The 25050-nt window shown below is 37.7% G+C and overlaps 1 protein-coding gene across 1 annotated transcript in view; it reads right to left on the bottom strand.

Annotated features, from left to right (window-relative positions):
- Positions 1–25050, bottom strand: part of CDH18 (cadherin 18) — a 205976-nt gene that overhangs the window by 40216 nt on the left and 140710 nt on the right. The window contains exons 6-8 of the mRNA XM_075084232.1: positions 23398–23585; positions 16671–16924; positions 1112–1248 (exon numbers count right to left, since the gene is read on the bottom strand). Coding sequence (XP_074940333.1) covers positions 1112–1248; positions 16671–16924; positions 23398–23585 — 579 coding nt within the window. The remainder of the gene's footprint in view (positions 1–1111; positions 1249–16670; positions 16925–23397; positions 23586–25050) is intronic.

The following is a 25050-nucleotide window of genomic DNA, read 5'->3' as shown; positions in this document are numbered from 1 at the left end:
ACTATTTACAATAGAAATTTACTTAGTTCAAAATATCAATTTAGTTGCAAAAGCAGGTACAATAATAGGAAACAATTTGTTGTCCTTACAAAATATGTTATGTGCTGTAATTTTTGTAGCATGTGCTAGTGATGTAGCATCAGAACAGATTCCATTTTAACCTGGAGATGAAACTCCTGGGGCAGAGGGAGCTCAATAATGTCAGTGGCACCTGTTACAGGTAAAACCTGTATTGTGTCATCTGGCAATGACAGAATGCACCAAGGAAAAAAGAAAAAGGAAAGGCATATACATAAAATTAGTTCACAGTTTTGATCAAAATCACTGTCACTGAAAGATGGTATCACAAAGAGTATATCCAGCAAGACTGGACTTATTGATCCAGGTTGTGATTTTTTTTTCATTTGGTTTGTTCAGTTTTTTAACTTTAAAACTTTCAGTGTGCCAAAATAAATACCTGTATTAAAAAGGTTAACTGAAATGTTCTTTGAAATGTCCTTGCCTCATGTGCATATTTATGTGGGACTAAGTAGTCACACATTTCTTGACTGTTGCAAGGCTTATCTGAGGCAATGGAAATTCATCAGACTTTGAGGCCTTTCAAATGAACAAGCAAGTATTTATTGTAACTTTGCCTGGCAACTGCCTATGAAAAGGCCAGAGGTGCACCCTGACGATCAACAACTGCTAGGCGCCTGTCAGATATAAATTGTCATATTTAACATGCAATTTGCTAAAATGGGTTAAGAGCAGATATAAGAACAAAGGATGATTTCTCAGACAGTACTATATAGTGTTAATTCTAAGATATATGAAACATGAAACGCAAAAGGGACAAGCTGTTGATTTTAGGACACTGAATGCTTGGAACTGTTCCTGGGTAAACTGGGTAAATATATATGGGTAGAATCACATAGGCATGTAGGGTTTTGTTTATTTGTTCTGTGGAATTAGGAAGGTTACACTCAGAGAATTCTCCTTTATCTAAACTGGCTAAAAACCCCACGGTGTTAAAAAGAACACAATATCTCAAGATAGTGTTTCTGAAAATCTGAAAATCATTATTTTCCATTCTATTTTTTTAATACTACATGCCAAATATATTATTTACCTATCTCAGAAGCAGCCACTGTGATGTTGTACCAAGGTGTCTCCTCTCTGTCAAAGATCTTGGCAGTCTTAATGGTCCCAGTACTAGCATCAATGGTGAAATACCTATCTTCTTCTGTGTTATGATCAATGAAATATCTATGAAGAAATAAAACAGTAAATATATACTTGTTGTAGTACGTAACATCCAAAGTAACAGAAAGCTAGATAAGAATATTACTTGCAAGCTTTTAAGATCATAGAAATTTTTAAAAACACCCTAAGAAAAATTCTGTATTATGGAGACATCAACAGTAACGCTGTATTTCATTTTTTCTCATAATGTTATGTTTCTTTTGATACCTAACAAGGTTTCCACTGTGAGCCACAAAAATATAAGTTGTTAGCAGGTGATACTTTACACAGCAGAATGCAATCTTGTCAAAGGTAAAATACACATATATTTTGACTAAAAAATCAGAAAACAGAAAGGCAGAAAATAAAACAGAAAAGAATGTTAAGATATTATTCTGCTTATTTGCTTGTCACTGCAAACCAGCTGCTCAGTCCCGGTACCTGTTTTGAAGCATGTCTCCCTGACACGAAGTTGATGACATGATGACATAAGCTGTTTTGAACACAACCGTTACAGAGACTAGTCGCAGAAATGGCTGATTCCCAGAGCTGCAATTGACACTAGCCTAGAAGCAGAACTAAGCAGCCTTGCTTAACTCCCTCGGCTCTGGGCACTTTGCCTAGCAGAGAAAGTAAAAGCCTTGAAGTGGGTAATGGAAGCAAAGAGTGGGAACACAAAAGAAGAGATTGACAAGACATTTTGTTTCTCAAAGCCAGAATAATTTACAACAGCTTTTAACAAATGAAGCAATTACAGACCCCTATCAAGCCTTTTCATTAACTTCAGACTTGATGAAGAAAATAAGGAAAAATACTCTAAGCCTTCTTATACCATAAGTGGTTTTCCTCATAATTTGTCAGGCCTGTTTTCATTCTGTGAAGTTTTTAATAGATGGAAGCTATATATAGGTCAAAACTATTTATTTGTCCCATCCAATTGCTCTTATTTCTACATCACCGAAAGTGTAATTGCCTGCTAATAGAAAGAGTGGTGCACATAAAGGTTGCCAAGCTCAAAAAAATTAAGAATAACTTCAGTTTTATTTCTCTCACAATGTACTTATTTAGACTACTTGTGGAAAGGAAAAACAAACAAGCAAACAAACATTTAACTGAATGATATATTACAGTAAGATATGATATGTGAAAAAGCAAAGGAAATAAAGCACTAGAGAAGGCAGCAATTTCAGTGAGTCACCTTAACTGGTCAAAGGACAGGACACTCAGTGGACTTAATGTCTTAGGTTAGATCTTCCTTGTTGGAGAGAACCTGAACCCCACCTCTCCCACCTGCAAGAAGTGTTTTATATCTGCTTTATGATTTGCTATTTTGGCTTGTGGCACTCAAGATTTTCTCCTCATGCTTCCAGTGTTTTCAGCAATTAAAGAACTGTAGGTCAGGCACAAAAAGTGAAACAGCTCTCATATGACTCTGGGAGCTGTTGGAGAGACAGCAGACCTCAGTTCCCACCCATTTTATGTTTCTCTGGAATAAGGATTTAACTCGCTTTCTCCCATCTCAGCTACAGTCAGAACCTAAGTGTGGTTCATTAACTACCAAACTCTGAGAATACCTTATTCTAAAAGACTCCAGAATTGCTCTACAAAGACACTACACTTTGGATGTGCAAGATGGCAGCTGAAGTTGCTTCAGACAGGTAACAAACTCTAAGTGTCTCCATACTGAAAGTAGACTGGCAAGATCTTGATTATGTAAGGGATGGAGCAACCATTTTGAAGAATTTAAGTCAGGAAATATTTTTTAGAGGACATTATTTAATCAGTGTGACCCAAATTTGATGACAAAATCAAAACAAGTGACGTTGCCAGAAAAAGAACAAAAAAAAAATTGCTGAATTTCTAATTGCTGAATCACAGTGGGCATTGCAGACACACTTTCAATTGCTGTTATGCTTCTTAGTGCTCAGTAAACTCAGGAGATAAATCAAAAGCAAACTCTTGACCAACATTCATCAGTCATTGATCGTGACATGCTGAATGTTACAGGTATCCAAGAAAATTTATGTTGCTTTTGAGGAATATTGGAACACTCTAAGGACCCATTATGAAACAAACAAACAAACAAACAAACAAAAAATCCTCTTTATTTGGGCATCAGGATTTGCTTTTCAATTTCAGAAAATTGATTTTTCAGTGTCTCTGCAGGCCTCAGTCTACCATGAAGCACAGATTTTCAGGCTAAGTGTTTATTTGTCATGGAAATGTTTTGAAAGATTGTGCCAGTATCAGTGGAGAAGTTGTATCTCCTATGCATACAGCTAGCCTTACCTTTTACTAATTACAAAAACTTTGGAGACAGAGTGGTATCAACTTCTTGAAGTCCATAAAGCTGCCATGCTTGCCATAGAGTTGTTCAGATTTGAACTTTGTACAGAAGATACATGCTTCAGGTGGATAAATCCCCTCACACCTTATACCTTATGATCGTCAGTGTAGGAAACCTGGGCTATGACAAATAGTTGGACATCTTGACTACACTACTATTAAGGCAGAAATAATGAATGGTTGGTTGTGTTGGGTAAGATGGGCAGTGCACATATAAACAAACATCTTTTACATTATGAACTGGAATGCTGAGAGAGGAAGCATAGGAAGCAGAATTGTCCCTCAGTTTTCTTGGAGAACTTAGCAGGACCTTTTACCGGTAGAGTTTACAATCAGGTATGCAGTGTTAAAATTTAATTCCTTCTCTCCTACTAGAGCCTTGTTTTTCTTGACTCTAGGGGTCTCCTGATAATGACAAGAATTATTTGCTAAACAAAAAAAATGCTTCACTGACCTAATGGAATATGTACTGCAAATCCAAACCAATTTATAATACAAAAGTCTTGTCCCTGTGTCATAATTTAACCCAGCTGGCAACTAAGTCCCACACAGCTGCTCACTCACTCTCTCACGGTGGGATGGGACAGAGAATCAGAAGGGTAAAACTGAGAAAACTTGTGGGTTGAGATAAAGACAGTTTAATAGGGAAAGCAAAAGCTGTGCACGCAAGCAAAGCAAAATGAGGAATTCATTCACTCCTTCCCATGGGCAGGCAGGTGCTCAGCTGTCTCCAGGAAAGCAGGGCTCCATCACGCGTAACGGTTACTCGGGAAAACAAACGCCATCACCCCAAATGTTCCCCCTTCCTCCTTCCCTCAGCTGTGTATGCTGAGCATGACATCATATGGTGTGGAATAGCCCTTTGGTCAGTTGGGGTCAGCTGTCCCAGCTGTGTCCCCTCCCGGCTTCTTGGCACCCCCAGCCTACTCACTGGTGGGGTGGGGTGAGGAGCAGAAAAGGCCTTGGCTCTTTGTAAGCACTGCTCAGCAATAACAGAAACATCCCTGTATTATCACCACTGTTTCCAGCACAAATCCAAAACACAGCCCCGTACTAGCCACTATGAAGAAAATTAAGTCTACCCAACCGAAACCAGCACAGTCTGCAAACATTTATGACTGTGGACATCGTTCACTTATTATCAGCATCAGGCACAATGACTACTCTGTGAGTCAGTATGCTGCTGACCACAGAACCATAAAAATAGGGCTACTTAGTATTTGTTGACAATAGCTTAAAAATAGACAGAATTTCAAACTGGGCTTAAATGGAAAAAACTTAAAGCAGTAAGAGTACTCAGCTGCCTTTATGTATGTATGACTTACAATGAAATATTACCTCTGCTTCTATAAGTAAAGTACAGAACCAAAACCAACAAATACCTGTCCAAGATATGAAGCTTGTGTAGAAAAACTGAAGTTTGATTGTTACGAATTGTGACTACTTAAGACTTCATTTTCATAGATATATAGTAAAAGATGGTTTTATTTTAAAAAAATATGAAAACCTTTTTCTAAATAAGTTATTTAAATGTGTTCTATAGAAGCTCAAAGCTCTCATTTTGAAGAACTCAGTATTGGATGAATAATTTCAGTTCTATTTTCTATTTCATTAATGGAAATAAGGTGATCCTGAGGTAACTTATTGTACTAACGCTTTTACTTCCAGTGATACTAGAATAATGGAAAATCTTCTAAATTATCCACAGCAGCACTTCCCCTTCAATTGCTAACTTCTGCATATAGATACTGATATATCGAAACATTCACAGCTTGACAGAATTTTTCTTCATCATGAATAAATAAGAGTAGCTCTTTTGTACGCTTTCCCATTATTATAATGTTCAGTTCTCCTCCATTACTCCAGATTCTTCCTTAAAATTTCATTGTGCATCATATCTAAAGCAGCCATTTGGACTGCTGTGGTTCCCAACCTCATGAATGCCTCAGTAAAACAAATTACAGAAGATATTCCCACACAGTAGAAGAACTAGGAATGCTAGTCTAAAGCACTGCTCCCAAGTGCTCTTAAATATTGTGTACAAGAAACTCCCTTGGTAGAGTCACTCATTTTTCTCACATGTAAGAGGATATTTAGAACAAGTTTCACTGTATTTGCAAAGAACTTAACATTTTAGGCCTTTATAAGTGTTAGCCACTGATTTATCTACACATTGACAACAGAGACCAGGTATATCCATAAATATACCATACTCCAGGCCAACAATGCTTTACTTAGATTTCTGAATTTATTTCATCTAGTAAAAAATCTCCTTTCAGCTAGATACTAGCAGCAACAAAGACAGTAATACCCTTCCCCTCCTACCTTTCCTTCCATCTCTACTGAGCTGCTTTTCAATGGTTTTCCTAGACTGCAAAAAGCTACGATGCAAGTTTTGAATTTCAGAGTTACTTCAGAAGTGAATTTTCACCTTAATTCAGTTGACAGCTTCTTCTTACTTAGAATGCATTAATTTAAAAATGAATTCATAATTTTCATTGCAGATATTTGTTTACAGACATTTACTCATGACAATGCTGTGTGAATTAGCATACTTTTACCTATTAAATCAGCATATCTGAGTTGCATGGCACATGTTAATAAAGAGACTTAATAACAAGACATGCTGCGGTAAACAGCTTTCCATAAACTGTTTATGTCCAAACCAGCAACAGAAACCAATCTTAAAGATTGGTTACATTAAATTACATTACATTAAAAGGGATCATGAATATAGAAAACCTATTAGTCACACTATCTGAAGAGAATCTGAAGCAAATTAAATACGAAAAATACCATTTCCCTGCTAGTACTGGGAAATGCAACACGTGCCACCTTTTTATTAGGCAACGTCACTCAGCAGAGAGGCATTCCCAGCTTCCATCCATGTCCTTATTCCTGCTTCTGACCAAAGCAAGCCCCTGGCTCCTGTGACTGCATTCCTCACTTCCTCTCTTTTAGTAATGCAATAGTTCAGTGTCAACAGATATTCCCACCATTTTTATTGAAAACTGAAAGCATTTGCATGAATTAGGAAATAAAGAGAAATATATACGCAAGATGGATCCTAGGCAGAAGAGCACTCTAGACATATAAATCAGTTTGCAGCACTAAAGTAGACCGGGTCTAATAACAGAGAGAATGCTTAAAAATTGGGAAAGTTTTAAAAGGTGCTAAAGGAGTTTAGGAACAGTGATGATTTCCAAACCTTTCTGGAGGGCTTCTGAAGCTAAAACCCATAAGCATTTTCAGAATCTCTCTCCCTAAATCATTCAGTCTTATGATAATATTAATATCAGTTTGTCACTTGACAGACAAGGGACACAATCTGTGATTATTCCAGTATGTCTCTCTCCAGTTATTGTGTTTTAAGGAAGAGCCTTGAGTTTGAATTTTTAAATAGTTTTGAGGTTTTAACTTGTCTTCTATTTTTTCTTTAACCAAGTCTTTAGCTTATCCTCTCATCATACTATTTTAATTTATCACCCTGTTTACCAACTGAAAACAAGAATTCTGTTACAAGTTTCCACCCTGGCTATAAACCTGCTATTGCTAATGATCTTCCAAAGCCCCATTTCAGCCAGATGTGGATTCACAGGTCACAGTACCTTTTTGCGCTTTTGTATTGAGACCTAAGTAAATAGCCAGTTCTCTAGTAACAAGTGAAACTGGTTACAAAGAAGCACTTAAAAAAGGTCATGGGAAGAGGAGAGATCCTCTCTCAAACCAACTACTCACACCAGCTAAAGACTTAGCAATTAGAAATCAAATGCCATTATAAGGAAACCTGTTCAGTTAAAAATTTAAGCAAAGAAACTTTTCTCAGAAAGAGATGCTCAGACTCAAAGCATATGAGTTTTTTCTTCTTTTAAAAAATACCTTAGGGGAAAAAGTGTAGGCAACAACTGCAGAAGGTGAGGGAGGGAGGTATACCAGGATGAACAGTGAGAGAACCGATCAGCTGCAACTCCTGTGTTTGGCCAGCTGGAGAGCAACAAGAAATGGCCAATGATGGGACAGAACTCCGGTGCGTGCCTTTCATCTTCTCTCTGCCTCCTGAGGGCAGCACTCCTCATGAGCCTGGGAACCAGCAACATCCCCTTGAAGCCAAAGGAGGCAGTGGGGAGGCATTCTGTTGCCACGACTGTCTTGCACTTCGCTGCCTCCCTTCCAGGGCCAATCTACTTCCCCATAGTTCAAACAAACTTCTCCAGGAGAGAAAAGCAATTGTGAAGTGTAAGTCAGAAGTTGGCTGCCAAAACAGCAGGTAACCAATTTCCTCCCTGCAGCGTGCCTTGTAGATTAAGGAGACATTAGATGTTCCAGAGCTCCTCAGCAGAAGACTACCACTGAGAAACATAACCTTCAACTGTGCTTTCCAGTTGTGAAAATGAAATACATTTGAAGAGAGCTTGGAGAAGGTAATCTCTCTGTTTACCATTCCTTTGCCTTTTTTTCAGACAAGCATAGCATAACTTTGAGGAAAATACTGTTCCTCTCAGAGCGCTTGCAGGAACTCAGTTTGATATGCTGTTCCCACTGAGTTAGCTCCGGCGCTGGCTGCCGGCTGACATCCATCAGCTGATCAGCAGTACCTTGTTATCTCACATATGGGACTCCTGGCTTACCTCTCACACCGAAATCTCAGCTCAGCAGAAGTGGCAGCCTTCCCTTTCCTTGTCCTGGAGATGTGGGGTGGCAGATCCCGGGAGGCATAGGGGAGTTGCAAGCAGCGAACCGCTGACTCCCAGCAAAGCCTCTGAGAGGCAGCCACTACTGGTTTTCATTTCATGCAGAAGTTGGCTTCCTCCTCCTGCTCTCATTCTCATCCCCTGTGCATTGCTGGCACACTGCTCACCTTGGACACTGGAAAATGGGAATGCCGTTCATTTGAAGGAAATGAGCCATTTCTGTACACTCATCTTTTCTAGCTGACAATTTCTGTCTGCATGTGTTAACCACTGAGCATCTTTTCTAGCTAATTCTGCCAGTAAATGTAGGCTAAGAAAAGCCCACACCCTTAGAGGCATAATTCAGAAGTCAAAGCAAGATAAAGGTTTGTCTTTTCCTGACTTTATGAATCTCTTTAGAGGATTACAACTGTCCAAATGCATTTCGAGTAGATGTGTTGATGGCAGAGCTGTTATATCGGAGTTGCTTTTTATTCAGAGAGATTAACATTCAGCTTCCAATGCTGCTAAGAAATAAAGTGCAGTCAGTGTTATATGAGAATAATTTTTTGTTCCCAAAAGGTTTACCAGCTGGTATTCTACTTACATATTATCTTTTTTTTTCCCCCTCATACTAAAGACTAAACCAAATAAAACCAAGACTGATAGATTTATGTATCCATTTATTGGACTTGAATGGCCATATCAAAAGACTACACTACAGAGATGTTCAGATATGAAGACCAACTCCTAGAACCATAGAAGAATTTTAGATACTGGAGGCATTCTGAAGCCAGTGGAAACTATAGAAACATGAAGATCATGTCCTGGCATGAAAAATCAGGCTCTGAGAGTCACTATATAAAGATGATCTGTCAGTTTTTTCTCTGACAGCTCTAAGTGAGAGATGGAGGTGTTTCTGATTGCTGTGAGATTTTGACCACCAACCTGAGCTGGATGCTTCCTAGTCAGAACAGCTGTCAGAACAGCTTACCAGTTCCTGTACAGAGAGATGGGCATTTTTGTTAGTGGAAGGTCTGGGACACATAGCTTGACAAGAATAAAAAATAATTTGAGGCCTCAGGGTAAAAATCAGCCACAGATCCACCACAACACCATAAAGCCACCTCAACACTATAAAGAAATCTTTTAAAGTGGTTCCTCCCTGTGAAGACACACAGAGAATCAGAGAAAAAATTGGAAAAAAAATCCCCTTTCTCCAGCTGTTCAGAATAGGGTGTTCGTTTTCTGGTTTGATTTACTGACAATTTTGGAGAAGAATAATACTGGAGGAATACAGAGAGCAAACGAACGAAGGGGGTGAGATGGAGGAGGAGGACACAGCTCCTCTCTGCTAACTAACTGTGAGCTTTTCACATACCCTGGGAAGATATTAGTGTGTCTCTGTAGGTGTTGATCACAGGGGTTATGACAGTGTTGTGCTTTGAGGCTCTGAGCAGAGTGGAGGACGGATGTTCCCCCATCAGGCATGTGAGGGAGGGACAGTCACTCTACACGACAGCCCTGATCTCAGCAGGCTGCCCTAAGTACAGCTAACAAAGCATCCTGTGCACAGAATAGCAGAAAGCAAACTGACCATATTCCACTTATATGACATTCAAAGAGCAAGTAAGACAAACGAATACAACTAGGTGAACAGGTTTTTATATTTTCCAGCAGGGGATCAACCTTAACCTCTCTCCCTACTGACAGTAGTGGGGAGCTGTGTAGATACTGATACTGATCTCAGAGGACAGGAAGAAAAAAACAAATTTTAAAATACAATTTTCATTTTCACCTCCTCCCTGATCCCCTCACACAGCTCTCTCCTGCACCTCCTTTCTCTTATTATGCTGATACTGTATGAACAAAATTAGAGTGACTGAGTTTGAATCAAAAGTTCAGGTTTTATTCTACCTGTAGTAAATACAAACTTTGCATCAGAAAAATAATCTATAACAGAAATCCTCTGCAACACTTTATGTCTTTAAAGTTCTCATAAATAATAATAGCAATACATGAAACTCCATGGGTATGTTCTTTCATCTACATATGAGCATTCCTCATAAAATACCGTTTACTGAAAATTAACGTGACTTTCTAAAGGCTGATGCCAGAAACTATTGAACTTATGTCTATCTTTTACGACCAATGCAGCAAAAGTTAAAATAAGTTTATCTGCCTGATGCAGGAATTGAAGATCAATTTCTCACACCACGTTAACTGTTGTAATCCTATACACTTATTCATTAATTTTTCAGTATTCTATCTGAAAGAAAGGAAGAGAAGGCTGTCAATTCAAATCAAACTAGGGTAAGGCAACTTTGAGTTCATTATAGCTTCTAGATACCAGGTATGGTGTTGGAAAGCACATTTTTGTACTCATTAGTATGTATATGTATCATAACCATTATCATACATCATCCATTATAAGGCAATACCATAAGGTCATTAGAAATGTGAGAAGCCCGAACCAGGGCTGAGACTGTACTTGTATTCTTTACTAACTTAGCACAAAATGAAGTCTGATACTCACCCGAAAAAAAAAAAAAAAAAAAGCATATTCTGACTTTCCTTGGTTACTTTTGTTTGCTACTTTGTTTTTATTGTTTTGTTGTTGGTTGGCTGGTTCTGCCTTTCCTGGAAGTAAAAAAATTGCTTTCTCTAAAAGACAACCATGTGCACTTTATGTTTCATATTTATTTCTTCTGTGTTTTACTGCTTTTTTAGCAGTAGTGTCAAGAGCACAGTGAAGAAAAAAGTTCATTTACTAGGAAGGCACTAAGACTACTTCAGTTTCCTATAATCAATTTCAGTCCGAGCGAATAAAATTCATTATAGTGAGGTAGATTGCAGACTGGTTAAGGTCCAACTCAAAAATGATTTGAATTCCAATGTATTAATACAACAAAACCTAATAAACCTTCCAGGATCCAACAAAATCTAAGGTTATTTTTAACCAAGCCATGATAGACATCATTCTGAAAAGGGAAGGTGCTTATATTTCTTACTGTTTGAGACTATCGTCCCATGCAGAGTGCTGATCAGTAACCATACCCCGCTTGCCAGGAGCCTTCTGTTAAATAACTGGAAGGAGACCATTCCTGCCCAGAAATGCAAACAACCGAAGTCAAGCATAGTAAGTGGGAGTAACAAATGACCAGAGGGGACTGAGGTACTGTCATTAGTGCTCAAAACAACGATTTGCCTCCTGTACCATGCATGAGCCCCATGTACCACCGCACGACAAAGACTGCACAGCAGCAGCAAAAGGAGTGAGCTGATGTTATACTATGTGCTTGCTGTATTTCTACAATAGCATGACTTGTTTCTCAAAAACTACTCTTACCAGGGTACAGTGTTAATAAAGACTTTCAGTTCCTCATAAGACAGTATCAAACTGGGATCAAGTTAATATAGGGAACTTGCCCCTGTCATGCAACTATTTTCACTATTATATCAGAGTCCACTCCACTGAAAATCAGACCAGATGCAGTCAGAAAGCTCCAAGGATCATCAGGAGTATGCATTGTGGCTAGATGGACTCACCACCCAAGAATTACCTTCAGGAAGATGGCAGGGTTTCAACAGGCGCTACCACAGCCTTGAGGCAGTAGTAGCAGCCTACGGCTGCTCCCAATACACATATGCAACTTGCCAATTAAAAGCTTTTTTTCACCCCCAGTCCCTACAGAAGTCTTATGTGTATGGGTTCAGGAAGAAAAAAAAAATTTCTAAGTTAGTATGGAAATACTTGAATAATATACTAAAATAAAATTATAATTAGAGCATTTAATAGTCATGCTTTCTTCCATATTGCATGGGAAACATTCAAGACCCGTTTGTGCACTGGATTTTATTGTAAAACATGACTTAACCTTGTTCTTTTCAAGCAACAAAGGGTTTTGGTATGGAAGCAGTCTATTTAATGTAATGCAATGAAAGGGGTTTAGTTTCTCATATATGTTCCAGCAAGGCAGTAATCCCTGTGAATGAATTACAGTTTAGGATGTTTTCTGTTGATTTAGAATACAATTTTTTAAGTAAATAGCTGCTTTTCAAACCACTCAAAAAATCCTTATCTTTAAAATTAATACTTGATGGAGTTTTAATATCCTTTTTTATGCTGCCTATGTTTATGTTTGCTTTTCATATTTCAATACAATAATAAACTTTTATTTCAAAACATAGCATTTTCAAGTTTCCCTGAAAATGCATTTCTATTTGAAGAAAAAAAAAAATCAACTCAAAAAGAAAATTCCTTTAAAGCAGCCCAAATTGCCAACCAGATAATGTCTGAATAAAAGAAACCTCTAATAGCTACATTTCTTATTACAGAGGTTCTTTTGCTGGGGTTGAAATACTAAAACACTAGTACAAGCACTGGCACAAAGTCAGTGCACTCTGAAGACTGCTCAGCTCAGGAATGAGCTGAAATCGCTGTGATGAAATCACAGTGAGGAAATAAGGACTAAAAAAAGCCTTCAGTTCCCTTTCTACTGATAACAATAGAGGTTGTTATTTATTTTTGGGTTTAGCTCAAATAACTATTTTTTTAAAAGATTTCCCTTCAGCATTGTTAATTACTCTAACTACTCCTCTAACCATTATTCTGGCTGTAAGAATCGTTCCTGCCACCAGAGTAAACTGTTACTTAATTGGGCAGTAAACAAATCACAGCACTGCATCTCTTTTAGCAGCTGGACAGCAAAGTGATATGGTTGTAACTGTGTGTGCCTAATGCTTTATCAATCTCTGTTGTGGTTCAGCCTCAGTTAGCAACTAAACACCACGCAGCCGCTCGCTCACTCCCCCCACCCCTGTGGGACGGGGAAGAGAATCGGAAGAGCAAAAGAACTTGTGGGTTGAGATAAGCACGGTTTAATGATTACAATAAAATAATAATTATAATAATGATTATGATAATAATGACAATAATGATAATATAATAAAAGGGAAAAGGAAAAAAAACCAGAAACATAAACAATACAGCCGCTCACCACCCACCGACCGACGCTGCCTGTCCCCAAGCCGCGATTGCTGCCTCCCTCCCCCGGCCAGCCCCTCCCAGGTAACATACTGGGCATGACGTCACATGATATGGAATATCCCTTTGGCCAGTTTGAATCCGCTCTCTCAGCTGTGCCCCCTCCCCTCCCGGCTTCTTACGCACCCGGCAGAGCATGGGAAGCTGGAAAAGTCCTTGACTAGTACAAGCACTGCCCAGCAACAACCAAAACATCTGTGTGTTATCAACATTGTTTTCATGCTAAGTCCAAAGCACAGCACTACGGCAGCTGCAGTGAAGAAAATTAAGTCTATCCATCCCAGCTAAAACCATGACAATCTCACACAGCAACCAGTGTCCTCATAAAGTGGAAAGGACTCACAAGTGGATTAGGAAAACTGTTAAGCAAGTTGCTGCTCTGTAGCTTGTCCTGTAGACTAACAGCATTTGGAGATGTATCTGACCCATTACTCCATTGCTCCATACAGATCAGCTATGCAATTCCTATCTGTAGCTACCTTCCCTGGAGACTGTGTGATCTGTGCTTTCTAAGAAAGTTACACTGAATCTTCCTGTTTTTATTTTTACAATCACTAGTTTTATCTTGAATGAAAGAGAACTTGTGTGGAAACGGAGAGGTGATCTCATTACCCTCGGACTATCTTTCAGACTTATCAGGGTTTCAGATGAACAGTGGAGGTGTTTCTTGCAAACCAGCACAGAAGGACACTAAGTGCATTGTGTGCACGCTCCTGAGAAAAACAGCCTCTTCTGAGCCCCTCCTTTGCCACTGTGCCACTCTGAGCAGAGCATGGGGTGGGACCCTGCCTTTAGCAGAGCAGCAGGTCAGCCCAGACAGCCTGGCCCGCCCCTCAGGTCGTGCACCACTTCCCAACCTTAGTTTCCCAAGCCACAGCCAAATCTTAAAGCAGCATAAAGCCCTTCTGTGTTGGTATTTGTGTGCAAAGTGAGGGAAGGGAAGGGGCGTTAAAGTCGCCCATTGCCCATTCCCAGAGCAACCTTCCTCCTCCCACAGCAGGAAGCCCAAGGAGAACCAGAGGGCACACCAACCCAGCCTGGTGCCTCTTCAGCGTCCCATGCACCAGCGTCTTAGTCCAGGCCTTAGACGCTCAGCATCTTCATAAAAACCCTACATGCTCATAAATGACATTCACTGTCAGTTCAACTGAGATGGTTAAAGCCTGGCTAAAGCGTGAACCTGGCCACAATATGATACAGCAAGGATATCTGAGCTGCTACTGCCCTTGCTGAACCCCTCCAACACATAACTAAGGGCTAGCTCCTGTCAGAGTTTCACGATTCGTTGTGTTTTGCTAGCACTTTATCTTTTTCCCCAATAAAACAGAGAAATGGAAGGAACAGTGAAAAAATAAATGCCAGTGGGAGAAAAAAAAGGGATAGAAAAGAGTAAGGACAATTCTTCTCATTAATGTGGATATTTAATATTCTAGCCTCAATCACTGGTTACAAATTCTTGTTTGGAAAAAAAAGGCCAAGAAAAAAATCAAAGTATTTGGAAATATTTCTCCTTCCAATCACTTTATCTCCAAATTATTGCCCATTTCACCCAGAAAATCTATTTCTGGTTTTCCCAGTGTTTGTACAAACTGCTGCTGCTTCCCTTTTACCACAGCTGTCTTACCGCTTTCTAAACAGAACTCTTAGGGGCCACAGACAGTTGAATTATGGAAGAACTAGTTAAACCTGCACTTGCCCTTCCTCCTCCCAAAGTACCATGATGTCTAATCTGTCTGACTGTGTTAGCTGTTGTTTCAGAATTATAGTATTAAAGCCACAGGCACTTGGCAGTTACTTTTAGCAAAATTTTCTTATTTATGTTATGATTTAGACACAAATACCATAGTGGCAATTTTTCAAAGGCAATAACTTGCCACTAAGAAATTGTACATATTGATTGTCTGACACTAAACATTCTGAATCTTAGACTATTAGCGCAACAGAACCATAAAAACTCAATGCTTTCATTGTTCTGCAAAAATTGTTTCATCTTACCAAGACTATTACACATACCCAGCAGATTTCAACTCAGTCAGGAGACTAAAAGTGCCCAATTAGCTTAAGAAAAACTGTTTTTCAAGTATATACTCATATGATTTCCACAAAGGCTATACCATTATGTCATAAAAAGGAAAAGAATCAAATATGTTTTCATGAAGAATTTTTTTTCTAAAACATTTTAAATCCACTGCCACCTTTGAGACAAACATTCATGTATTGTTCCACAACATTCTCACACTGCATGTCAGTTTAGAAAGTAACTCATCCCACAAATGAAGCCAGTAAAAAATGTTATTGGACCCTATTACAGCTGAAGACATGTAACTGAAAACTTTACTCTAAACCCGTAATGAATTCAAATCCCAATTCCAGAGCATTGAAGGTTAAACCCAAATGCTCTTAAACTTGGAAGAAGTCAAATTAACATCCATATGTTTATTTTTGGCATTAATGCTTTTCCAAGCTTGCTGGGGGGGTATTTCCAGCTTGATTTCAGTTTCTTAGTTCAGAGCATGACCTATTTCCCAGCCAGTGCTGTTATTACAAGTATTCTGGCCAGAGCAGCAACACAGAAATCTTCCTTTTTTTTTTTTTTTTTAAATAAGAACATTTTCTTTAAGAATTAATTTCATTAAAAAGACTATCAAAATCTTTCCTTCCTAGTATGTTAATATTTAGTTTTCAAATTATGTAGCTAATGCTGTAAGTGCTTGCTTCTCAGTACTTCTCTTTGCCCTAGATGTCACAATTGGAGATGACATGACATACCCCTAGAAGCATCAGTGGGGTGATGGATTATACCCATTCTATTCTTTTGATACCCCGCTAAAACTGAAGCATATTACAAAATAATGGCTTCGTCCTCAAACACAATTTTTTCAAAAATTGTACTGCATGTCTGTGAGGAAAGGCGTACCTAAACCAGTTCCTGTCTTGCATAAGCACCTGGGACAACTACGCGTGGCACGTGCGCAAAGGGCCAGCACAACCCCGGCATGACAGGGAAAAAACAGCATTATGATTCTGAACAGCTCTACAGCTAGTGGCAGGGTACTGACTGGCAGCAGGCCAGTGAAGCGCACCATTTTATATGATGTGGTAACAAATACTGGCCTTGTTCAGTGGGCCATTTGGAGAGGTGCTGTTACAGGAAGCAGTACACACAGACCTTTGCTCAGACCAATGGCTAGATGGCAATTTTAGTGCGAACAAACAAAAGGCTGAAGAGTACATTACTAAATCTAACCCACACAGACCGATCATGACACTGTTCTGACCTATGTTTCCCTTCATGTACTAAAATAAAAGACATAGTTTCATACATCCCAGACCTCATTAACCTTTTATTCAGTGGAATTCAACCCCATATAATTTGGACTTACCTCACTAAACTGTTGGCAGTGTCAGGATCTTGTGCTGTTACTGTGCCAACAGCAGTCCCGATCTTCGCATTTTCATAAACTTCCATGACGTAGGAAGGCATAGTGAAGAGCGGAGGTTCATCCACATCACCAACAATGATCTTCAACATTGTTACATCTTTGAATGGTCCCAAGTGTGAAAAGCGGAAGTCAAGGTGAGTATTTGCTCCTTCTATATTAAGTGTATATGATTTCTTTTTTTCATAGTTGAGTGGCTGTTGGCAGAAAAAAAGATTTATCAATGCAATTCTGTACCTCAGTTTAGCCTTCTAGCAAGCTAACTACGTCTTTTCCATTTAACTTAAACCACTTTTCTTCATGTTACCGGAGAGGGACAATATTCAGTAACATTCTGTCAGCCACTTTCATACCTTATAAGTAGAAGGATATCCATGAAGCAGGATGGATTCACGTTTTTCTCTGCAACAGAACTGTGGGCAAGGAACCAGTTCTGCAAAAACTCAGGGTTTAGAATGAGCCTCAGATTCTTCCATGATAATGTAAAGTGTCTGGATTTTATAATCTTTTTATTTTTATTGGTCAATGCTAAGTACTGAAAAAGGTAGACTGATGTATCCCAAAATAAATTAACTTCGTATCTTTAATTAACATGTTCAATAGACAGTGATAGCGATACTAAAATTCTTTCGGGCATCTCTTCTCTTAAATCCTCAAATGAAAAAAGCAATTCTTTGCAGGAAAACACTCAGTTATCGTAAGAGACAGGAACTTAAATGTGTAAGAATAGCCTCAACATGTGCTTGTGTGCTTTTCCAATCAGAAAGGGCGCATCCCTATATTCTAGACTATTTTCTTTTCAATTCTTCACCAACAGCGAGAGAGACAACTCTTCAGCCTCCCTTACCGTGTACTGCTGTGCTGCACACAGAGTATGCTGTCATAAATTGGAAGACAGTCTGCAGCTGGGGATACACCTTCTACAGAGCCTAATGTTCCAATAAAGCCCAATAGACTGCACATCCCCAGCTGTACCATCCACCAGAAGTGTGCTGCCACTTTAGCATTGCCCGGTTATTTAAATCAATAGATTCCTACTAGGAATGCTACCTCTATACTAGGAATGAAGAAGCTGGGAGTCTGACTCATATCACACAGCATAGATACTGTCTTTCTTAGGAGTCCCATTTCTAGCTTGCTATTTACACATGTGAAAGTCTCATCCCCCTACCAGCAGGTTTTCAGAGTATTGTGAATTAACTTTACTGACTTGATATATTTACCTTATCCATATATTAGCATGGTATTACACTGTCTTATGCAAGATATAGGACAAACATGACACACCCAACTCTCAACTCTGCCAGTGTCAGATAGTTATGTAGTATAGGGGACTAAAAGGATATTTAACTTAAAAGTATGCAAGTAATGAAGTACCACCAGCAGATATAGAATTAAGCAATGTTTTTACTGGAAGTCATGTTTACAGGGCAACAACTATTTTGAGTTTCTTCAGTCTCACTAAATAACAGAATACTTCATAGACATTGAGAATTTAATGGGAGAAGTTAGTTTTTCTATATATTATCTGTTAGTTCTAATTACTGAAAAAGGTTGTTAAAAACACCAGTTCAGTTTCAGGCAGTCATAGGACAGATTTCAAGTTTCAGACTGCTATTTTTGAAATGTGCCTCTATGTTGAGCAAAAGCACTCATTCATGAGAATAGACACCTCAGTACTTACTGGGTTACAAATTTCTGGCTTCAGCCAGTTTAGGGAGGTTAATACTTACTATCATACTGAGCAAAGCAGGTAGTTTGTACGGATATATATACACTACCACTAAGTTTCCAACAGTCTCAGAACCCAGGCATAACAGTAAAAGAAGTCGCATATGCGTGGAATTTCTTTTCTAAAAATCAAAATTATTATGACATTATGGTATGGCAGAATTCCACTATGACCAGTATCATTCTGTGTGGGCCTGGCAGCCTGCCTGAACAGAACTCAGTACAATACTCAGGCCTTCAACCAAGGCTAAACTGGTATTTCCTATCACCCCAAAGAGTGGAAAAGTAGTACTTAAGGCAAGAAATATGAGGAACTCAATGTGTGATTTGTCAATGTCAGCATGCATTTCATAAATAAAATCTACAGTAAATTTGACTGATGATGTAAAAGAAAAATAGTACAAGATTTATACATGTTATATATATGTTTGATTTCTCCCGTGTATTGAAGGACAATTCATTCATTCTCTTAACTCTAAACTTTTTTTGTACTTTGCTTTCTCTGTCTCCCTTTGCTGAATGTAAAAGTAAAAATGTTAAAGGCATGGAAATTTACCACAGCCTGATAAATCAATTATTATGAAAAAAAAAAAAAGACCTAAGTATGCTACTCAATTAAATCAATTCATAAGAAATATACGTTTAGTAAATTCTAACTCAGCTGCTGTTCATTTATTTATGAGCAGGGAAATATTAAATAGTATTTTGCACTGTTATGCAGCATATATATTCTAAGACCAAACAAGTTTACAATAGGATTGCAAATTGTAACTATGATGCCTTTTTGGAAAATTAAGTTTATACTGACAATGACTGGATTAGGTTGTACAGGAAGATTAATTTCTCCCAGAAAACACACGAGGAATAATATGAAGTCTAAAGTCTTGTTTTCTCTTTTGTGTAGTTATTCAATCAGACAATAACAGCACTTTTTTTTTTTTTTTTTTTTTTTGTCTAGAAATACAAGAACAATCCATTCAGATAATCAGAAAGAGCTGAAATTGCAAGCACAGCCAAAGCAGTTTTGTACTTCCATTTTCTTTCTTTTTCTCCTCATAATGCCTCGGAATTAAAGAATCAGATACTGGGACATAAGAGAAAAAGAGCTTACTCCCCTTCACGATGATTCACAGAGATGTAAAACACAACTATTCTCAACATTGAGCTATTTGAGACAGAAAAAGACACATACTGTCCTAACAATTACTATTACCAGAGGTCACAGTTAGTAATTTTTTTTTTTTTTTCCTTGTAGTCTTCTGAGGAGAAGTAAGGTAATTTACAAGAAAAGCATGCCCTGTGTTATTCCACATCTTTGAACAACTCACAAGTACAGTTGCTACTTCGCTTTTATTTTTGACAAAATATTAAAAAACTGAAATCTGGTTGCAATATGAACCTACAGAACTGTATTTTGCTAGGCTTCTGCTTAAACACTGTGTATGTGTTGAAACTGACATTTATCCTACATTTGAAGAACAAATTGGGCCTGCCTAATGCTGTGTTAAGAAATTTGCTCATAGATTCATCCATTATTTCAAGCAATCTGAGCTATTTACTGGTACGTGGGGTTTATTCCCATATTTTTTTATTTTATATATATGATTTATTAATCATAACATTCAGCTTAAAATACCTAAGCTATTCTAATTCAGCAAGAGTGGGCATAAAAATGATAATGCAAAATAATTTACATATACAAAGGAAATATTTCAACTATCCCCTCAGATTTACAACAGGACTCATGTAACTCCAAACAGCCAAACAGAAAGATGTGGCTCTGTCCCTTCTGACCCTTTGCTCTCTCCAAGAGAAGCAAATACTCAAATAAATTACTTGTAAAGATGTTAACTTGTAATGTGTAAAACCGAAGTTTAAATTCTCCCTCATTTAACTCACAGACAGGCCTTCAATATCAGTCACCTATCTCAGTCATTAGCTGTAGCTATTAGGTAAGAGAGGCAGCACAGTCCTCTCTCTCTAGAAATCTAGATTATCATTTCTAGATTTACTTGAAATTTTCTTAACACTGGAGATCATTAACTCTTTCCTGGAAAGAAAACAAAACATTTACATTTTAGATGGGCCTAAACAGAATTTTTGTTCATGTTTCTTATTTTCCCAAAGTACAATGTCTTTCCATGACCATTATCCACATATCTTCAGTATGTATTCATTGGTTATTCTGATTTTCATGCAAAACTGAAAATACTAAATGTAGCTCAAGTGAGCAGTCACAGGGCTAACTGGAAAATGCTTCTGTTCATTATACTGCAGTCTGTGTTTCAAAGACCAGCCTCCCAAAAGGAATAGCAGAATTTTATGAGAAGTAAATAGTTGCTTCCTGAACATTTCCAGTCTCACTATACAAAATGGAAGAGACATGGGCTGTTCAGACCATTTTTTTTCTGGGAAGCCTGAATGATACTTGCTGCATTGAAGTCAGGAAAGTTCTAGCATACTTCTCTGAAAGTCACAAGGGGTGAACATGCTGACCAGTCATTCTCTGAAGGACCCAGGAGTAATGCCTTTCACTGTGTTATTTTGTTTTGGTTTCCTCTAGTCTCTCACTCAGGCAAGGAGTTGCATGAGGCAAAGGGAAAATCCTTATGACGGTTTGCAATCAATCCTTTGTGGCAGGATCTTTGAGACTGAAGGGTGGCTCCACAGGGCTTGTCGATAGGGGAGATAATGAAATAATGGATGTTTTGGGTCAGCCCAGAATGAGACTAGAAAAGATTCCTTCCAACACTCACAGGCTTTGTACGCCTGTTGAACAGCCTAGCAGGGAGGCGCTGAGAAATTTGATTTTTGCATCAGAACCTCAAATAAGTGAAGTTTCAAAAGCTTTGAGGACTTCAGATCTTCAGACACAGCAATATATTTACTTCTGGCTTTTCTGATGTGCCTACTATACATTCTTCCAGAGACGTATTAGAGGACAAATCATTCTATTCTATTGTTATAGAAGGCACTGGTATCTGATATATGAAACAAAACCAGTCCTCTTCTTAATGGAGATAATCTGTTTTGGGTAGGCTATCGAACTTACTCAGCTCCAAACACAATCTAAATTAAAAGTAATTACAGCACACAATATATAAAATACTTACTAAACTGCATACAAGATCTGAGAAAGAAAAATTTAAAAACGACATCACCTTTTTGTACTGTACAAGAGGATATTATAACTTCTGCGAGGAAAGAATGGAGGTATTCTACACCAATTTATGTAGCTTTCAGTGCTGAATTTCTGCTCAACTGAAATTATACCATTACTTAAGCAAAATGTACCCTTTCTTGTCTTGATGGGAAAATGACTCAAAACACTGTCATGTGTATGTGCAAGAACAGGCAACATATGCCTTTGTCATATTCCAAAACAGAGTGAAAATTTCCCTGAAGCTATTTTGTCTGCCAAAACCAGTAAGAAAAGTGATTTTACATTTTTTATGTGTGGACTCTTTCATTTTTGTTGCAAATTCTTCCTTTCTGCTTCATGTTCTTAATATGCATAACTGTTGTATTTAATGAACAATAGTCATGGTGAACTTTTAAACAGAGAACAATGCCCATTCTGAAGAAGAAATAACAGATTATGACATTAGCTACATCAAGGCCACTAGGAAATAATTTAATGGTATAAAAAAGACAGAGTTTACTTTTATGTGGCTGAAGGAGGTAGGCATTATGCAACCTGAAATAAATCTTTTTAAGATACTGGGACAGATAGGAACCCTTTTTAAATCATTATGAATTATAAAAATAACATTTACTTCAGTTACAAAATTTTTTTAAAGATGTGAAATAAAAATTTGCATACATGCATATCTATTCAGGTGAAAAAAATTAATATTCTTTATGATAGATTTTTTTTATTCTCTTTTCCCACATTTTTTCTGGTTTTCAGTCCTCCTACCATATTACCAAATATGAATACAAATTTGCTTTTTTTTTTTTTCTTTCGGCTGTATGGATATAACTGATGCCTGCAAGACTCAATAACAACAAATCCACATAAGAATTGCTAATTGATGTCTGTGAGTTCAAGTAAAAACTGAAATCAAGAAAATATTTCCCTTTATTGGAAAAGTTTTTTAAAAAATATTACTTAAATATAAAACCCCATCTCTCTGGGTTATTATAAAATTAAATTGAAATTAAATCTAGTCATAGAATATTGGCATAAGTTGGCAGTCACTTCAGGAAACCTTCACTATGAACTCAGTTCAGAGGATTTAATATGGAGATGAAATTATCTATGGAATTAGATTCGTGCATGGAATGCAGTTAAGGACGAAACTAAATGGCAAGAACACTTTATAATTAATAGTTTAAATAGACTAGGATAAATATAGGAAATTCATATTAATGATAACTATGTGATGACTTGCCAAGTTACATTTTAAGTCTTTATAAGCAAGTCAGTATTTACATTACACTGTGCACAATACTTGACCTTTTACAAGCCAGCTGGCAAGTTAGTCAAAGAATAACAGTCTATGGAAACTGAATTATACATTCATTGCCACAGATAAACCTTCTACATCAAGATTCATGCAGTTTGGGAACAACAGCACAACTTCCAGACAAATTTTACTTCTTTCAAATAAATTTAATGTGCAAACACATATTGCAGAAAAATTAAATTGTCTTAATAAGAAATTCAGTAAGATTTAGATTATTATAAATTTTAGATGTGACTATTCAAAAAGCACAGAAGATTTAAATAACTGTTTCCTTGAATATTCTTTCTCTCTGCATTTCCTGTAAAGATTTAAAGTGTCTCAGGTAGCAATGTGGACAAGCTTACATTGCTGAAGTTCGTGGTTCAATAGGTTTACACAGTAAAATGTTTTCATCATGCTGTCTTCTTATTCAGCATTCATCATTATATTTTAATTACATACACAGGGTATTTTCAAAATCTATTGCTTACCTTCTTCAGGGAAAGAATTCCTTCCCTTGTTTCCTTGTCAGTAGATATGGAGAACACCCCAGAGCCATCACCATTTATAATTGTGTACTTCATGTCTGCATTTGAACCAGTGTCTGCATCATTTGCTTTGATTTTGCCAACTGCTGACCCAACTTGAGCTGATTCAGGAACATACAGTTGATAATGTTCTGAGGAGGGGAAAAAAAACACAATAGCTTGGACATTTTCTAGCCAAACTAACTCAGAGAACTGTTATGTGCTTGATACACTTCTGAGTAAATGGAAGAGTAGTTCACAAGCAAAACTGACAAATAAACCTATGGACTTATTTAGGTTCCTGAAAGAATTCAAAAGGGAATTGTATTTTACTTGGGATGCTTTAATTCCCTATTCAGAAACCAAATTATCTAATGCAGGATTTTGGTTTTCACAGTTATTTTTGCTGTTCATCACGTAACACAGAAATGAAGTCTGAAGCTTACTTCACACCAGTATTTTTTAAAGTTTATCTTTTCCATAGCAAAAATAGAACTATCTTCACCAGCTATCAAAAGAGTGGTTAAATGAGTACTTTTGAACTACAAAATCTTTGTAATTTATATTTATAATTAATTTTTTCTGAAATCTGCTCAGTTTTGCAACATTGCATCAACATTTTGCAACACTGAATCAACACATATTTTGCAACATTGAAGCAACACTTTTTTTCTACAGAAAAATGTAATAAATCTTAATATTTTACCATTACCACTTTGTAGTGTTCTCATTGCAGCACAAAACACTTCGCACACAAATTTTAATTGGTATCCTCAGTAAAGGGAAATGAATGTAATGGGTACATAGGAGTATTACACAATTGTGCCCATAAAAAGCATCCATAATAACTATGAACTCCTTTCAGTGTTTTTATGACCTGTTAGGTTAATCATTAAAAAACGAAATATTAAAATAATTTTCTTAACTGTCCTTATAATCCTTTTGGATTAAATCTCCTAACAGGTTGCCTGGGGGACAGGAAGTTGCCACGAGGAGAAAAAAAGTGGCAAGCAGACACAATGTGACTACATAAGCCTCAATTTCTGTCTGAAACTAGGCCAGAAAGACAGCTCAAGGAAATTTTCTCCAGTAATGCTAGTGGTGTAACACAGCAGGGCTGCTGAAACCTACCAGCACGGGAAAGGAGAATACACCTTCAGTAGGTGTGCACAAACAAAACCCCACCCCAAACAACCCCCCACCCAAATCCCCCCCTAACATTCTGCACAGTTTACGTCACAGGCCAACCACCAACACAGAAAAGAGAGCAAAATAACCACTTCTGTTATTACATATCTCCTGAAACTCTACAGCATTTCTCCTATATTCCTCTTAGGCATTCTGCAATAGTGAACGCAATAGTGCAACACTGAGGTGCAGGACAGTGGATTAGAAGATGCTACACATCAAAGCTAATGTGTTGTTAACAGTTGGCTGAGTTTGAACCAGCTAGCATGACTGCAGAGGTGCCCTCGGCAAGCATGTAGAAAGGTAAAATTTAAATTTAATTCAGAGATTAAACCTGCATTATGGTTGAAAATGACTATTTGTTAGATGGACTGAAGAAATGATGAACCTACAGAAGTTGCAATTGCAGACGGAACGGATGTTATCACT

The sequence above is a fragment of the Phalacrocorax aristotelis genome, chromosome 2 (assembly GCF_949628215.1).
Source record: "Phalacrocorax aristotelis chromosome 2, bGulAri2.1, whole genome shotgun sequence".
Lineage (NCBI taxonomy): Eukaryota > Metazoa > Chordata > Aves > Suliformes > Phalacrocoracidae > Phalacrocorax > Phalacrocorax aristotelis.
This window is presented reverse-complemented; position numbering and strand designations above follow the sequence as displayed.